At 28.6% G+C, this 16,684-nt stretch overlaps 1 protein-coding gene across 1 annotated transcript in view; it reads right to left on the reverse strand.

Annotated features, from left to right (window-relative positions):
* LOC107456536 (forkhead box C1-A) overlaps positions 1-16,152 on the reverse strand; it is a 136,035-nt gene extending 119,883 nt beyond the window's left edge. Inside the window, exon 1 of the mRNA XM_016074417.3 lies at positions 13,944-16,152. Coding sequence (XP_015929903.1) covers positions 14,000-15,700 — 1,701 coding nt within the window. The 5' untranslated portion in view covers positions 15,701-16,152 and the 3' untranslated portion in view covers positions 13,944-13,999. The remainder of the gene's footprint in view (positions 1-13,943) is intronic.
* Between the last annotated feature and the right edge of the window lie 532 nt (positions 16,153-16,684).

Here is a 16,684-nt window from a genome sequence, read left to right on the forward strand (position 1 = left end):
TATATATTACGAAAAAAAAGGAAAAAAAAAAGATGCAATTACTTTTACATTCCCGCTACAACTAACATGTTATTTATTATAAGAATGTTTTATGTATACTAATATATAATATATAATATACTAATAATGTTTTATATATATTATAAGGATCTTTGAAGAAATCTATAAAATTTTTTGTACAGATTACATTTTATTTTTTAATCATCGTTAACAGCCGACACAATTTTAAGTTTATTATCAATTTTCAACTCGTGGAATTGAAATTTTAAACAAAACTCAGGAGACAACGGAACTCCTGGATCAAGCCGAGGAACAATCTAGCCTTCGTGGAGGATTTTCCTGATGGAACTAACTCGCATTTGCATAATACTGAGAGGAAAACTACGTGAACCTTCCGGGGTTAGCCCGACGGTAAAGGGATTCTAAGCCTGATCCGTCCACCACTGGAGTTATTTTACGATAGCACTATTATCGGTGTGAACAAGGAGCAGAATTCGTACCTTTCAATCACTGCTGGGATTTCAACCTGGTTCACCTCATTGGGAAACGAACGCTCTATCGCCTAAGGCACCGCGACTCTGCACAGATTATAGAATTTAAAAATAAAAAAAAATGTAATTTTTTTTTGTATAAAATAAAAAGTTATGAATTCATTTAAAACTATTACCACAAAGCAAAAATATCCTAAATATTCTTACAAATTTCATCATAAAAAGGCAGGAGGTACTTTCTGATTGTAAGACATTTGAAAAAGATATTTATTGAAGATACTTTACTATGATATTGTACTGTCAAAAATGTTATTACTATTGCTTTACTTTTTTTCACCTTTTCAAATTATTTCATAATATTTTAATTAAAATATACGTCAAACCCACAGAAGTAATAAACTCAAAAATATTGGAACAAATGTTTCTTCCATTTGTTGAACAAAGGAATGCGCTAAAAAATAAATAAATATAACTCTTTTTACCCAAATTGAAACCCTTGCTTACACCGAATTTCAAAAAAAAAAATTACACTACTAAAGAATGTAATTTTATTAATAAAGTACAGTTTATTAATTTAATTTATCATTTGTAAATTAAAAATTTAGTTCCTTTGAAATTACAAAATTATAATTTTTTTTACTGTGACAAAGATCATAAAAAGTACGAAATCCATGATGTACATTCTGTTTAGGTGACATTTAAAAGAAATAATTATTTACTGACATTTAATTATGATGTTATGTTATGAATAATGTATATATTATGTTATAAATGATAACTTTGATGTTTATGAATTTGATTAATTACTTCATAAATTTTTGATAGAAATATACGTCAAACACAAGGAAGAATTTAACTTAAATATATTTAAATAGATTTTTCTTCATTTATTGAACAAAGCAAAGTGCTAAAAAAATAAAATAGTAGACTTTCATGTAGATTGAGTAGACATGAGTAGAATGAGAGGCTTTTGCAACACTTTCAACTCAAAATGGAAGCATAATTTACATCAAATTAAAAAAATTGCATTGATAGAGAATTTAGTTTTGTTAATAAAATTCTATTAATGAAATACAATTAATTAATTATAATTTTTAAAAAAACTATAAATTTTTGTATTATTGTCACAAAACAGAGTAAGCCTAAATATTTTCCAAAATTTAATGAATGTGCGTGCAGTATATTCTATTTGGACGACATTTAAAAATATAATTATTTACTAACATTTAAATAAGATGTTACGAATGACAACGATAAATTAGATGGAATGATAATGAATTCGATAAATTATTTCATAAATTTTTGATTGAAATGCACGTAAAACAAACAAAAGTAAGGAACTCAACCAGATTTTGAATTGAACAGATTTTGCTTCTTTTTTTGAACAAAGCAATGTGTTAAAAAAATGAATGGAGCTCTTTCAACGCAAAATAAAACCGTATATCAAACAAGATAGCATGAAAAAAAAATTTTTAATAGAGAAGTAACTAAGAAGTGTTGACACCTGCAGGTTCATTAAATACATAGAGATCATAATTTCTCTTTCGTTCTCTACAAATAAGGAAGAAGAGCGGGAAATCATTTCAATAATTAGCGCATCCCAAGGGGTCATGGGTTAAAATAGAGACTCATTAAATACCAGAAGGTAAACCAGTGAATATAAATAAGCAAGAAGTAAAGAATATAGAAGTGTGTCATCATATTCTCTTTACTTTTTTAATTTAATGATTACAATTATTCCTTATTTGGAAAAAAATGATCGAAAATGAAAAATTTTATAGAATTCCGCCTGGTGATAGTTTTATTTTTCTTTATTTAATTAGAGTTATTTTACAAATACTACACAATACTAATTTTCTGTGTTTACACCATAGTTTGTTTGATCTCCCTGTGTCGTACTATGGTAAGGCATATTTATTTTTATTATTATTATTATTATGTAAAGAATATTTAAATTCTAATGCATTCAGAATTATTTTATTAATTCTGAAAAGTTTTATACCCTTCTATCAAAAATTAACATATATTCTAACTGTAAAATTGAAAATGCTTAATATCTTGAAGTTTTGACTTCTAATTCGAACTCAAAGGTATAGCATGCCTATAATTATAAAATTTATCACTTATTTCTGAATCAAACAGCATATTTTATTATTTGAATAAAATTTCAAAAAATGTAATGTGATTATATGTTACTTAAGGAATGTATTTATCTCGAAAAAATAATTGATCATACCAGAAATAGTGAACCAAACAAAGTGTTATAAAAAATATACCTAAAGCTCAGAATAAAGTTCTCACTATAAATTTGAAATAATTTAAGGCAAGTGAAATTAGTAAATAGTAAATTACTAACTGCAATTGAAATTATTTCTATGTAAGTTTCTATAAGCAAGCAAATATTTAAAAAAAAAAACATTAATGTATGTTCAAAAATCGTGCTTTTCAACAGCAATAAGAAAATTGTACTGCCAATTTTTTTTCCCTTCAATTTCGTCATTGTTTAATATTTCTTTTATTACAACTGTATATTATTACATAAAAGTTCAAGATTTAATAAACTCCTGAAGTTTTCTTGAAAAAAAGGCTATATTATATAGAATTATAAATATAATACTTTAATAATTAATACTTAATAACTAAATAAATTTTTAAATGAATGTAAAATGATGATTTTTCTGATTTAATTTAGATTAATTATTTGATAATTTATTTAATAAGTTTTTCATACAATTAAGAATAGTAATATTTATTTTTTACTAAAATTAATACTTTCATCTTTATTTTTAATATTATATAAACTAGTCTAGAACACAATTTTCTAATAATTTTTTATTCAATAGAGTTGTTTTCCTTCAAACTTGCCACTGGATATGAAATAAGCAAGGAAAAGTATTAGCATTAATGATTTAATTTATTATTTCATACTAAGAAAGAAACAAATAAAATCGAAGTGGAACTAGTTATAATCTGAAAATACAGTTGAACATGAGTTAAGGCATTAGTTCATCTTAAATTTTTATTTCAAGGGAATTTATCGAATTTATTAAAAAAATGTAGAAAAAATTACGAATATATTAAATTATTCACAAATTTAATATTTTTAATAAATAAATAACCTGAAAGGTTAATAAATTACTTAGCGAATTAATTTAAATATCCAACTACTTATATGCCCTTACTTGTCCCACAATTATGTATCCACACTCACCCCGTACAGTCATTTTTACATTTCAGCTCATTATNTTCAAAAGATTTTACAAGTTTTCCAGTAAAAAAAGCTATATTATATGGAATTATAAGCATAATACTTAAATAATTAATATTCAATAATTTTTTAATTATATTTATTAATATTTAATAATTAATACTTAATAATAATTAATATTATAAATTGTTAAATGAATGTAAAATTATGATTTTTCTCATTTAATTTAGATTTATTATTTGATACTTATTTAATAAGTTTTTCATACAATTAAGAATATTTGTATTTATTTTTTATTAAATATAATAGTACTTACATCTTTATTTTCAATATTATATAAACTAGTTAAGAGCACAATTTTCTAATAATTTTTTATTCAAAGAGAGTTTTTGTTCAAACTTGCCCCTGGAGATGAAATAAGTAGGGAAAAGTCTTAACATTAATGATTTAATTTATTATTTCATACTAAGAAAGAAACAACTGAAATCGAAGTAGAACTAGTTATAATCTAAAAATACATTGCTTTAAAGCATTAGTTCATCTTAAATTTTCCTTTCACGCGAATTTATTGAATTTATTAAAAAAATGTGGAAAAATTACGAATATATTAAATTATTTACAAATTTAATATTTTTAATAAATAAATAACCTAAAAAGTTAGTAAATTACTTAGCGAATTAATTTAAATATCCAACTACTTATATGCCCTTACTTGTCCTACAATTATGTACCCACATTACTCTCATTTTTACATTGCAGCTCATTATCAGTTCGTAAAAATAAAGTAAATCTTAAGTGAGTATTAAAAATATTGAATATCCTTATTTATTCGTAACATGTCTACTATTATTGAAAATTATAAATAAAAAAAGTCTAGATTGGCCATTTGAAAGCAAATAATGTAATCATTTTTCTACCTTTAAAACTTCTTTTTATTTTGCTTTTTAACAAACAAGTATTTTTGCATAAAGCCATACAGTTTACTGCAGTGTGCTTAGATCAATATGCGAAAATTTGCGAAGAAATTCTATACTATATATAACAAATATATGTCGCCTTTTGTCGACATTGTTTCCTCCGGTCGCAATTCCCCTTCTATCGAAGTAGACAACATACCAAAACACCAATATTTTTGTTTTCTTTTTTCAGTATATTGAAATTTAGTAATTTTTTTTTCTAATCTATAGTTTGACCTTCACTCGATTATTATCTGTATATTCTTTATCATAAATCTATTTGTAACAATAAGATATTATGTTTTAAAAAGGTAAATTCAATTGTATTTGATATTTACGATAGTGGAATATGACACGTTAGCTTTTTCACGGAGCAAATCAGCTTTTCGAATATTCAACTGAAAAACTACTGCAGTGTGCAGGTATGTTTCACGAAATAGAATAAAGTGTGCCATAAAAGTCTTTAATTTGAACCGTAGTGGCTCTGAAGATAGAACGTTTACCTCCCAATGAGGTGTCCCAGGTTCGAATCCCAGTGGTAGCTGGTGCAGACGAATTCTACAACCGGCTTGCATCGACCACTTTGTTGACGTTAAATACCCTCATTGGTACACGAATAGCGGATCAGAATCTCCTTGCCGACAGGCTAACCGTGGAATGCTTTCGTGGTTTTACTCTCCCTGTAATGCAAATGTGGTTTAGTTCCATTCAAAAAGTCCTGTACTAAGACTAGTTTGCCCCAACGCTTGATCAGGAGTTCCCTTCTCTTCTGTGTAGGGTTCAAAATAACAAGGCTACGGAGATGAACATTGATAGTCGTAAACGATTTAGAATAGTCAGCTATTCAATGCCGGTTCCATAAAATAAAATACTAATATTTCAAAGTCATCCAGAATCGCTTATGCGTATCAGTAACACAAGACTGCGTTACTGATAGACAAAATATTATTTTTTTTGGCACTGCCTTTTTTTAGAAAATCAATCTCAAATCGAATTGCATTTGACATATACGTAACAATTTAGTTTTACTTTAGCAGTTAACTTTATATAATTTTCAGTAGCATTTCGGATTTACTAAGTATTTGAGGAATTGAGTGCCATTAAATATTTAAACAAAAGTTTCAAAAGCATCATCATTATGAATTTTATTACAAATAAACATACTTTGATCTCCTGATGCTAACAAAAGCCTTTTAGTCAACTCTGAAATTATTTCAAAAACAAAAAAAGGAACTTTTCAGGATACTTGATATCAAAGCAATGTAAACTCCTTTAAACGTGACCTCACAACAATTTAGATTTTTTTAAAAATCAAAGTTGCAAGTTTTTATACCCTATATGGAAAGATTTATTTCATTTCTTTGATGTTACCTAGCTTAACTGCAACTTGCATTTATTTATTTATTTTTTCAATTTAGTATTCATGCCGAAAATCAATAAATAAACACGTAAAAGAAAAACGGTTCTGTCTAGTTTCGTAACAACTTGCTTTTTTTTCTTTTCTCAATATTGTCAAATTGTAATTAACATTCACAGCAAATCACAAATTCAAGGAAATCTATTAACTGCATGAGCATTAACGTAGCATTAATTTATTATAAACATTTGTTTCTTGGGTATCAAAAATTACAATAAACTGTTTTAAGAAGACATTTTAACTGAACAATGGAAATTTTATGGTCCTTCTTTTATGTCATTAGAAAAAAATACTAACAAAGCAATGTTTACTAAAATTATTTTTCCTTTCCTTATTTCCTTAATTTTTTTCTTTATTTACATCTTGAAAGCAGAAAAGCAAAAAAAGACAATAGCATTCACGACCATATTTTTATAAATTTGAACCAAAGTTTGCAAACAAACAAACTTTTCACTGGAATTTACTTCTGGGAAGAAATTTTAGATGATGCAAACAAGAAGTTGCGTTTCATAGGAATAAAACCTTTCTACAACTAAACAGTAATTTTACTGTTGTTATTATAATACTGCTCATTAAAGCAAAGTCTTTCACAATTATAGGTAACTAACTCATAATAACTAGTTCAACTTATCGGTGCTAAATTGTAAGTTAAAACACGAAATATACATGGAAAAAATTGATTTAAATTAAAGTTGAAAATAAAATTTCTACGAATAACTTTATTTTATGTTGAAATACATTTGGTATTATGAATTCATACTTGACTTTACTGTACAGAATCGTACACATGACAAATTAACTTCAAAGTTCTTTGGTTTATTTATTAAAAATTAATAAATTAGTGAAATTTCAATATTTTAAGAAGTTTTACTAATGTGCTCATTAGATACGACTGTTAGAGCTTTACCCAAATTTATTTGCAAAGAAGTCTTGCGAATTAAAAGAATTGGGAAATAACTTATAAACATTTTAGATGACATAAAATTTATTTCACATTCATTGTTCATGAGGAAATAGGCGTAAGGTTTTTCAAAATATTCTTTTGCCTTTCTGGAAGCATATAATATGAAAAGCAATACCTTAAAAATATTTTCCGAGTGGGAGGAATTACCATAATCAATAGAGTCTTGTGTAACTAATAAAAATCACACCTCAATCTTTCCGGGAAATTATATTTTAAAACCTTCTCTGTACATTTGAAATTATTCATCTACTTTTCTATTTTCTTTCTTGTTTATTTATTTTTTAGAAAAAATATTTTTGATCCCTCTTCCCTAAATATTTTGGTAGCTATTCGTCCAATTTCTATTTTTATTTATTTATTTTGCGAAACATATACTTATTATTATTCCATTTAAAAATACTATTTTAATTCCTACTTTTTCAAAACAAAATGCTTGCTTTCAAGTTGCTTAAATTTCAAGATGCGTTTTCCATGCGTAAATTATGCCATGCGTAATCCATGCGTAATATGAATTTTCTCATCATCTACAATACAATAATCAACAATTTTTGTATAGATTTACATGTTATGTTAATTTTCTAAATACGAACAAAAAATAACTAAAGCATGACCTAAATTTATTTTATGTTTAGTTTTGTTACTTTCCAATTTTAAAGCAAAATATTCTTATACAGTAACACAAAAAAAAATGAAATTACTCCATAACAAACATCTTTTTATCTCTAAAATTCATTTATAGTATAGAACCACATTAATCTAACATAATTTATTTCAACTTGACCAATTTTCCTAATTTAAGTTTTATCTAATTGCTAAAAAAATTGCTCTTAAGATAAAGCTTATTTTAAATAAATTTACATTTAATCCCAAATTCGTTTTGAATCCAGTATATATTTTGTTTCCAACATATATTTTATATGCATTGGAAAATTTTTAGATTGTTGCAGATTTTTTGCTTATATTAAATACATATTCTGTAAAATTTGAACTCATTTGGCATTTTAATTATATAATCCTAGAAAAGAAAACTATAAAATGCTTTATGTATAAAGAAAAGTTTTATTTTAAATAAATTCATGTTTAATCTAACGTATTCTGTGCCATATTTTGATCTCAAAATATCTTTCGATACCAACATGCATTGTAATACCGATGAATAGTTTGATTTAGCAAATGTATTTTGATTCCAACGCATGCTTTGATCCCGTATACTATATGACCGTTCTCCTTTCAAGCGTAACGAATCAATAGCTTCAAAAATATACTGATCGATACATTCTAATTACGCCTTTGCTTATTTCATACCAATATTAAGAGAAATAACTAACTTTAAAGCGTAACGAATCAAAATGTTATTTAAAAAAATTATGATCAATACATTCTAAAAATGTTGTTTTTATTCCATCTCTGGATTAACAAAATATTTTTCTTAAAAAAATCTTAAACATAACGATTCAAAATGCTATCAAAAATATTCTAATTAATACATTCTAATTATGTCGTTTGCATTTCATGCTAATGTTGAAAAAAAGAAAAAAAACTTTTTTCAATGAAAATCTTAAGAGTCAATATGCTATAAAGAATATTTTGATCAATACATTCTTGTTCTTTTTATTACATTCCGGTGCTAAAAAAAAACTTAGTTTTCCAAAGAAACTCTTAAGCGTAACGAATCAAAATGTTATAAAAAATATTTCCAAAAACTTCATTGTTGATCGCTATTTCCGAATCTGATAGATCCCTTACATATCACTATTAGTCAGGGTGATTTCCACAGAACCAGATGTTACAGTGATCGTTTGATTTCCACTGAAAACTGACAAAATTTATCAGAGACATCTTTTTGAAGCGGATTCCTTATCGCAATTATGTCAGCAACTCCTCCACAAATCCTCATCCGATGTGAGAAGGTGGGGGAGTTGTAATTCAATTCAATTCATATCGCATTACCATTATCGTTACAAGGAGGATAGATGCTCAAGACTAACCTGATGACATGTATGTCATTAACAAAATTAAAAACTCATTCTGATAACAGAGTGCGAGTGAGAAGTAAAAAGTGCACATCTCGACTTGTGCATTCAACACTCAAATAAAAAAAAATTTAAAAAAGAAAGATATTTATATCAGTCCTATAATGGAGATAACTATATATAGTATTTTTTTTCTCTATATTTAATTAGATACGAAACTACACTGTAAGAAATGGATACTCAAATATCACGAAACTTCCTTCATTTTTGACGAAACTGTTCCCTGGTCCTTCCGAGTTTTTCGTCAAAATGACGAAATAACTATTATTACTTATTCGAAGAAATAAACTGCGTCCAATTTTTAAAAAAATATTTCGTCATTCTATTTTTTACCAAAAAAACTAATATTGCCCTAACTTTTCTAATAACCACTTTATCGTGCACAAGACATAGGTAGATCAATGTCGCCCTAACAACACAAGAAAGGCAGATATAATACAGAGACAAATTACACCCATGCCCTAATCGGGATTCGATCCCGAGACTTTCCTCGTACGAGGCCAATTTCTTGACCATCAAATAAACCAGTTGGCTTGTTTCAAAAGTTTATTTTCTTCATTTTATTTAGTCTTCATTCTAGTTTCGTCATTCTAGTTATCAATTACCCACAATGCTCTACGATGAGGTTTCGAGTTAAGGAAACATTTTCGTCATATATTTCAGAGTTCACGTTTAGTCACAAATCTAGTGATTTCGTGCTGAAATTATTTTCAAAACTAACAAAATATAGCTCGAGGTTTGCTGAATCGTCAAAAGTGGTAGTTTTCTGAGAGAGTATAATGCAGTTATTAAAAATGAAAACAAACGTAATTTAAGAGTATGTTTCAAACATGAGCCTATTAGATACGATACCTAAAATGAAAATTAGTAGATAATTCACAATTGCAAAATGGAATGTTTTATTTTAAAATTAAATAGCAATCATACCTAATTATTTTTAAAAAGATATAAATAAAAATAAATAAAAGTCGCTACATAAATTTTGATCCAAATTTCCCTAAATCTCAAGTCCTAACAAAGTAACAAAGTTATTTTGTCTATAAAATTTATTACAAAAAACTAAATTCAAGTATTAGTAGAAAAATTCGTTTAGAGATTCCTAAAAGTGGCATGCGCTGCAATTTTTCAGTTATTTCACTTTTATTATCAGTTTTATCACTGATATTATCTTTCAAATTAACACTTTTATCACTCATGTAGTTTTCATAGCGAGTAGAATTTTTTATTCAAATTTTTAACAAAATAGCGGAATCTTTTTCAGTTATTTCACTTTTATTATCAGTTTTATCACTGATATTATCTTTCAATTAACACTTTCATCACTCATGTAGTTTTCACAGCGAGTAGAGTTTTTTATTCAAATTTTTAACAAAATGGTGGAAACAATTAATGGTGGCATCTTTAATTAATGAAAAACTAAAAATGCCATTACGAAAATGATATTTTAACAGAATTTACATTAGTTCTGAGAAAACTTTCAATTAGGTATGTGAATCAGATAAAATTTTCTGTACGTCTGGTACCTTGTTTTGAGAATGCACCCTTTGTAATTTTCGAATACGGTTATCATTTAAATGTGATATATACTACATTTTAATTTACACTTTTTGAAAAAACAAAGACCTAAAAAAGAGTACAAATTGATGAATTATATAAAATAAATATATAAAACTGATGCTTGAAAATTTTTTACAGTGGCACTTTTATGACAAAATTGAAGGGATATTACGTATGGATCTTTATTACAGTAGAAAATTCAATATTTAAGAAATAACAATGATTTCTCATAAAATAAATAAACTAGCAAAAGAAATGAGTAGTCCTGCATTAAATTTAAAAAATGATTACATATTAAGACTTAATTTTAAAAATATAAATAATAGAAAATTTTCTGTTTAAAAATCGAAATTCCATGTTTTTAATGAAATTTATTTAAGTAATTCACTTGAAAGTAGCAAAATTAATTTATTTCTGAAATTATATATTTGGAAGAAAATTCCTCCAAATTCTGGAAAATAATTTAACTTATTTAAAGAAAAAACTACAATGGCATTAATTTCTGTAAATATTTCTCAACTAGTTTTAATTTAGTATTTAATTATTAATTTAGTAATTTTAAAATAATTAGTGATCAAGAAAAATGAAAAAGTAACCCTATCAATGTAGTCTTAAATATAATTTCGAACTGAAAAGACCTTTGCCTAATTAAATTTCTAGCAATAGGAAAACTAATATTCAAGATTCTTTTTCAAGAAGAATAAGTTTTATTTTTAAACTTTTAACCTCGTAAAACCTATTACTTCGCACTCCGAGCAAAAGTACAGTGATTTTTTTTCAAATACAAATTCTTGTAAAAGCTTTCAATTTCCATTCCAAGTAAAAATACTCTTTCTTCTTAAATTTAAAATGTCTGAAATCTAATACTTCCAATTTCAACGAAAATACTTCAATTTTTCAAATTTAAAGTCTTATAAAATCTATTATTTCCATTCTGAGCAAAAAATGACTCTTATTAAATACAAATCTCAGTTAAATCCAACACTTTAATTCCAAGCCTCTTTAAATTTATTGATTCCAGTTCCAAACAAAAGGACTCCTACACATTAAATTTAAAACTTCTTGCAATCTAAATTTTCTCATTTTTCACAGAATTGCTCTTATTTTTTTTAATCTAAAAACTCGCGAATTCTAATGTTTTTAATTCTTAGAAACAAGACTCTTATTAATTAAATACAAAACCTATTGCAATCTAAATTTTCTCATTTGTAGCAAAAATTCTCTCATGTTATAAATCCAAAAACTCGTGAATTCTAATGTTTTTCACCCCAAGCAAAAAGACTCTCATTAATTAAATTCAAAGGTTCGTAAAATACATGAAATTTTGTTCCATATGAAGAGAATTTTCATGACATATATAATGGAAATAATTATTTGAGAGCTTAAAATATTTAACAAGCTCTATTTTTCTAGAAACCAAATTTTTTTCACAAATAATTATAAAAATTTAATTATTTCATAGATCAAAAAGACATGATTAAATTTTTCATTTCAAAATAAATCAAATAAATAAAATAAAATAAAAATCGCTAAATTTGCTTTAAAATTTTAAATAATCAGTAGTAAATGTTATTTAAATGATTATACGGCAAAAAATTAATTTTTTTACTTAAAAAAGAGAAGAAAAATGCTTCATGAATCGAAGAGAAGCAGTAAAATTTCTTTAATATTTACAAAATACATTTTTTTTCACTTAACAGACACTTAAGACGATTTTTCAAAGCTGAAAATGTACACAAAGGCTTTCAAACAAAGGAAGGTAAACCAAAGTGAGTTACGATTATGCTTAAAAGTGGTGCATATCTTATTAATTGTAAAAGTATAATTTAATAATGTAGCTGCAAAGCTTAGTACTGAAATTAGATTAGAGAAAATTTCTATTTTCTTAGAGTATAACAACTATTTTTTGGTAAAGAAATTGTGAAAATTAACTAACCTCAGCTTTGAACAATTTATTAAAAAAATTAAATAAATACAAAAAAAAGTCTTACAGTATGGTAACGAAATAACGCTATTGCTGTTAACAAATGTTGTTAAACTTTTCGGGAAAAATATGTTTAAGAAAAAGCGACGACGACATATTTTTCGAAATATTGGAAACATTCGAAAATAAAATATTAATAAAGATTTTCAAATGTAACGTTACACTCAAAAAGTTTATTATGAAAGCTTAACGAGAACAAAAAATGATGCAACAAAAAACTTTGTATGAGAAATTAAAGAATATATAATTTAAAAAACTACCTTACTGATAAACTAGTTTATCAATGATAATTAACATTAGCTAAAAATTCTTATTTATATTCTAAATTTATTTTGATAACTTCCTAATTAATAAAAGGTAAACAAATAATAAACGAATATTATCAAAAGTACAATAACAGATGTAAGAGCTATTTATATTATAAATTTATGTTGATAATAACTTCATCATTAATAAATTGTAAGTTAATGACCATCGTATACTGTTTTCCGAACAATAACAGAAATAATTAGCAATTAAATAAAAGTTATTTATCATTAAATAAAATGCCATTACAATAGATTTCAAAACTAAAAAAGTAAGTGTAGTTAAGAATTTTCATTTCAACCTAATTAATTGGCTTATTAATGCAAAAAATGCGTTATTATAAATAAATTAGAAAGTGCATAGTTTTTTTTGATTGAAATATACTCTATATCTATTGAAAAACAAATAAAGTTAACAAACAATATATTGACAAATTTTAAGAACAAAAATGCGCTTCATTTCAAGATAATTAAAAGTTTCTATGAAATATTATTGTGGAGCAAAATTAACATTCTAATGGATGAATGTTATTTCGTAATCAGTAATTGATATTTTGTGTTTAGTGAAATGTGACTTGGAGGCTTAATGACTAGTAAAATGTATGAAACAATTGTTTTAAAAAAACGGGTTTATTTTTTTTCTTCTATACAACACATTATTTTTTACATTTTTTACAATTCAACGTTGAATTCTGTGATTAATTACATGTTTAAAACTTCTAACGTCGAAAGAAGACAAAAGTCTCAAACTCAATATTATACATTTAATAATCATAACAAACTCAAAATAATTAGTCATTTGGAATATCACAAAAAAATTATTCATAATTTAATAACTATCAATTTTAAGAATAAATAATAATGATTTATTATTTAAAATTGTTTTTGTTTTGTTATGCTTAAAAATATAATTATAGTAGTAATACAAAGTCTCTTTAATTTAAGCACATTTATACTGATATGAATTATTGCACTTCAAAAGTTCAAACATTTAAAGTTTTGTTTGGAAATGAAAAGTCTTTTCTTACCGGAGAAAGAAGCATCTTCAACTTCTCAATTCCTGTGAATTGATTTGAAGTTCAATTCAAAATCGAGAATAGTCATAACCATATACAGTTGAAGCTGTCCGATGGTTATAACCAGATGAAGTTCCGACGCCAAAGTTCATTTGGCAGCTGGGATTTGTCACAGTAGAAGAAGATGATGGCACAAGACGTTGCCCATCAAAGATATCTCTCACAACAAAGTTTCCATTTGAATCTGTGTATAACGAGCAATCTGATGAATTATTTTGAATTGGATAATTCCAACCTGATGCAGTTGTACTGGACGAAGAAGCAACATTTCTGTTCATGTATGGTAAATGCTGAGGAGAGCCAGGCATGCTCAAACCACCATGGCCGCTAGGTATATTATATGGTGCTGTATCTTCCATAGAAGAAGTCATGCCTACATTTAGTCCACTACTGCTGCTATTACTAGATCCAGCACGAGTTCCTGGCCTTGATACTACACTACTTCTACCATTGTCCCTTTCATAACCACAAGTGGGAGATACAGAGCAATTGTAACCAACATTTGGTGCTGTTGGAGATGCAGAACAGGGGGGTAAGGTAAGAGCTGAACAAGGAAAATTAGTGCGTGAGCCATATGATAAAGTGTTAAGTCCATTAGTGCTAGAGCAGGATCGATGAGTTGAGTTAATGCCAGATCGTGATGATAAACTATTTATAATTGAATCTGACATATGAGAAACTGGAGATTGAGCTCTTGGATCTCTAACTAACAAATCCACGGAAAAGCTCGATATGGATGCACCATCGACTACAGAAGAGTCAACATACGACGATGAAGTAGCTGGACTCATGTTATTTTGCATGGATGGACTTGCTTTCAATCTATCGTATTTACAATCACCTGATAAAACCAATCTTTGCATACAGGAAGGATTGAAAAGTGGATTGTTGTGTCTATGGTCCATCAATTCATCGTCCATAGGCTCCACCTTAGGAGTCAAGGTGCAAGGTAAATGATGGCTGCCTGTGCGTGGTGGAGAGGTGGAATGGCGGTCGTTGCGAGTCGAAGCAGTGGATATTCCATCCACAATGTTGTTATTAGAGGCGTTGGAGTTTGTTTTCATTGCAAGATTACCAGCGGTGGGTTCCGCTAGAGCACCTTCTTTACTCAGCTCATCCCGCTTCGACGTGCTCTGTTGTTTTTTCAAGGGATTCTCATCTTTATCTCTTATAGAATCTTTCTTTTTGAATCGCCTCCGCCTACGCAAATAACTACCATTGTCAAACATATTCACACTATCCGGATCCAGAGTCCAGTAGCTGCCTTTTCCTGGTTTTTTATCATCACGTGGCACTTTCACAAAGCAGTCATTGAGGCTAAGATTGTGACGGATGGAGTTTTGCCATCCTTGCTTGTTTTCCCGATAAAACGGGAAACGATCGATAATGAATTGATATATGCCATTTAGAGTTATTTTCTTTTCGGGTGAATTTTGTATAGCCATGGTGATTAAAGCTATATAAGAATAAGGTGGCTTCACCATATCCTTGGAGGGTTGTGTAGTAGTCTGGTGGACGGCCGGGGCGTAAGGGGCGGCGGCGTATGGGGAAGGTCTGACTACGGCGGTGGCTCCGTACCTCTCCACTGCTTGCTGCTGCCCTGCCGCGTAGGGCGCCATCACTCCGTTACCTGCGGCGGGGCTCATCCCCATGCCTGGGTAGCCGTCGTAACGATAGTAGCCATGATGTTCACCGTAAAGGGGGTGCATTGCGTATGGCTACACAATCCTGATGGTGGGAGGATAAACAAATTCACTTTTTTCCACAGTCTGATTAGAGACGAGCGGCTAGAGTTTAAATCCAGAACAAAATCTCCTTCCGCAGCGGAAAACCCAACTCTCTGGCAGGCAACCAAAATCGAAGTTGTGCCGCTCCACGCCGCATGTGCGTACCCGTTCAAGCGTTGCTCTCCTATACTTCGTCTTCAGAAGGAAGTTGGAAAACTGGATGGAGAAGAGGGTGGTGGAGAAACGAGGGAGAAAGCAAGATGAAGCGAAACCGAGAAGATCATAAAGCCAAAGGGGAAGTGAAGAGAATGTGTGGGTGGGGTCGCGAGAACTGCTTTCCCCCCCTTACCAGTCAAAATTGAAAAATCCCGAACCGGCTTTTTAAGTTAGCCAGGGAATAAAGCCCTCTACTCGTCGATGCTTCGAAAATTTGCCACCGCACCGTGTTCATTCCTCTTGTTGTTCGAACGACCCCTCCCCCTTCGTTCTCTATCAACCAATGAACAGCCAGCCGGGCGGAGAAGTCGAATACACTCAAAGATGCTCTTGCCTCTGGCTTTTCGCGATGCGGTATTTAATTGACGGTAGTAGATAGAAAGGAAAGGGGGGTGTCGAGCACCTTACACATTCTCTCTTCCCCCCCTTAAACCATGAGTTCTCCTCCCCTGGTTGAAGTAGATAAGGAGGTATATCGGAAGGACGACGTGTGAGCCAGTAATTCAATCTGGTAGATTAAAGGGGGGGAGGAAGAGGACTGCTGGAGCACCCTGTTTTCCGAATTCTGTTTTTCCTTGGAAGATGAGAACTGTTTTATGTTGTTTGTTCCGATTCTTTTTCCACACTTTTTGTTTGCTTACTTACAGGTGTGTTGAAGAGAAAGAGAAGAGTAACGGATTTTTTCAGTAATCGCCGAGACTCGGTTTCTTTTATTCCATTTTCTGGCATCTTTCATTATTTCTTTCCTTA

The sequence above is a fragment of the Parasteatoda tepidariorum genome, chromosome 4 (assembly GCF_043381705.1).
Source record: "Parasteatoda tepidariorum isolate YZ-2023 chromosome 4, CAS_Ptep_4.0, whole genome shotgun sequence".
Taxonomy (NCBI): Eukaryota; Metazoa; Arthropoda; class Arachnida; order Araneae; family Theridiidae; genus Parasteatoda; species Parasteatoda tepidariorum.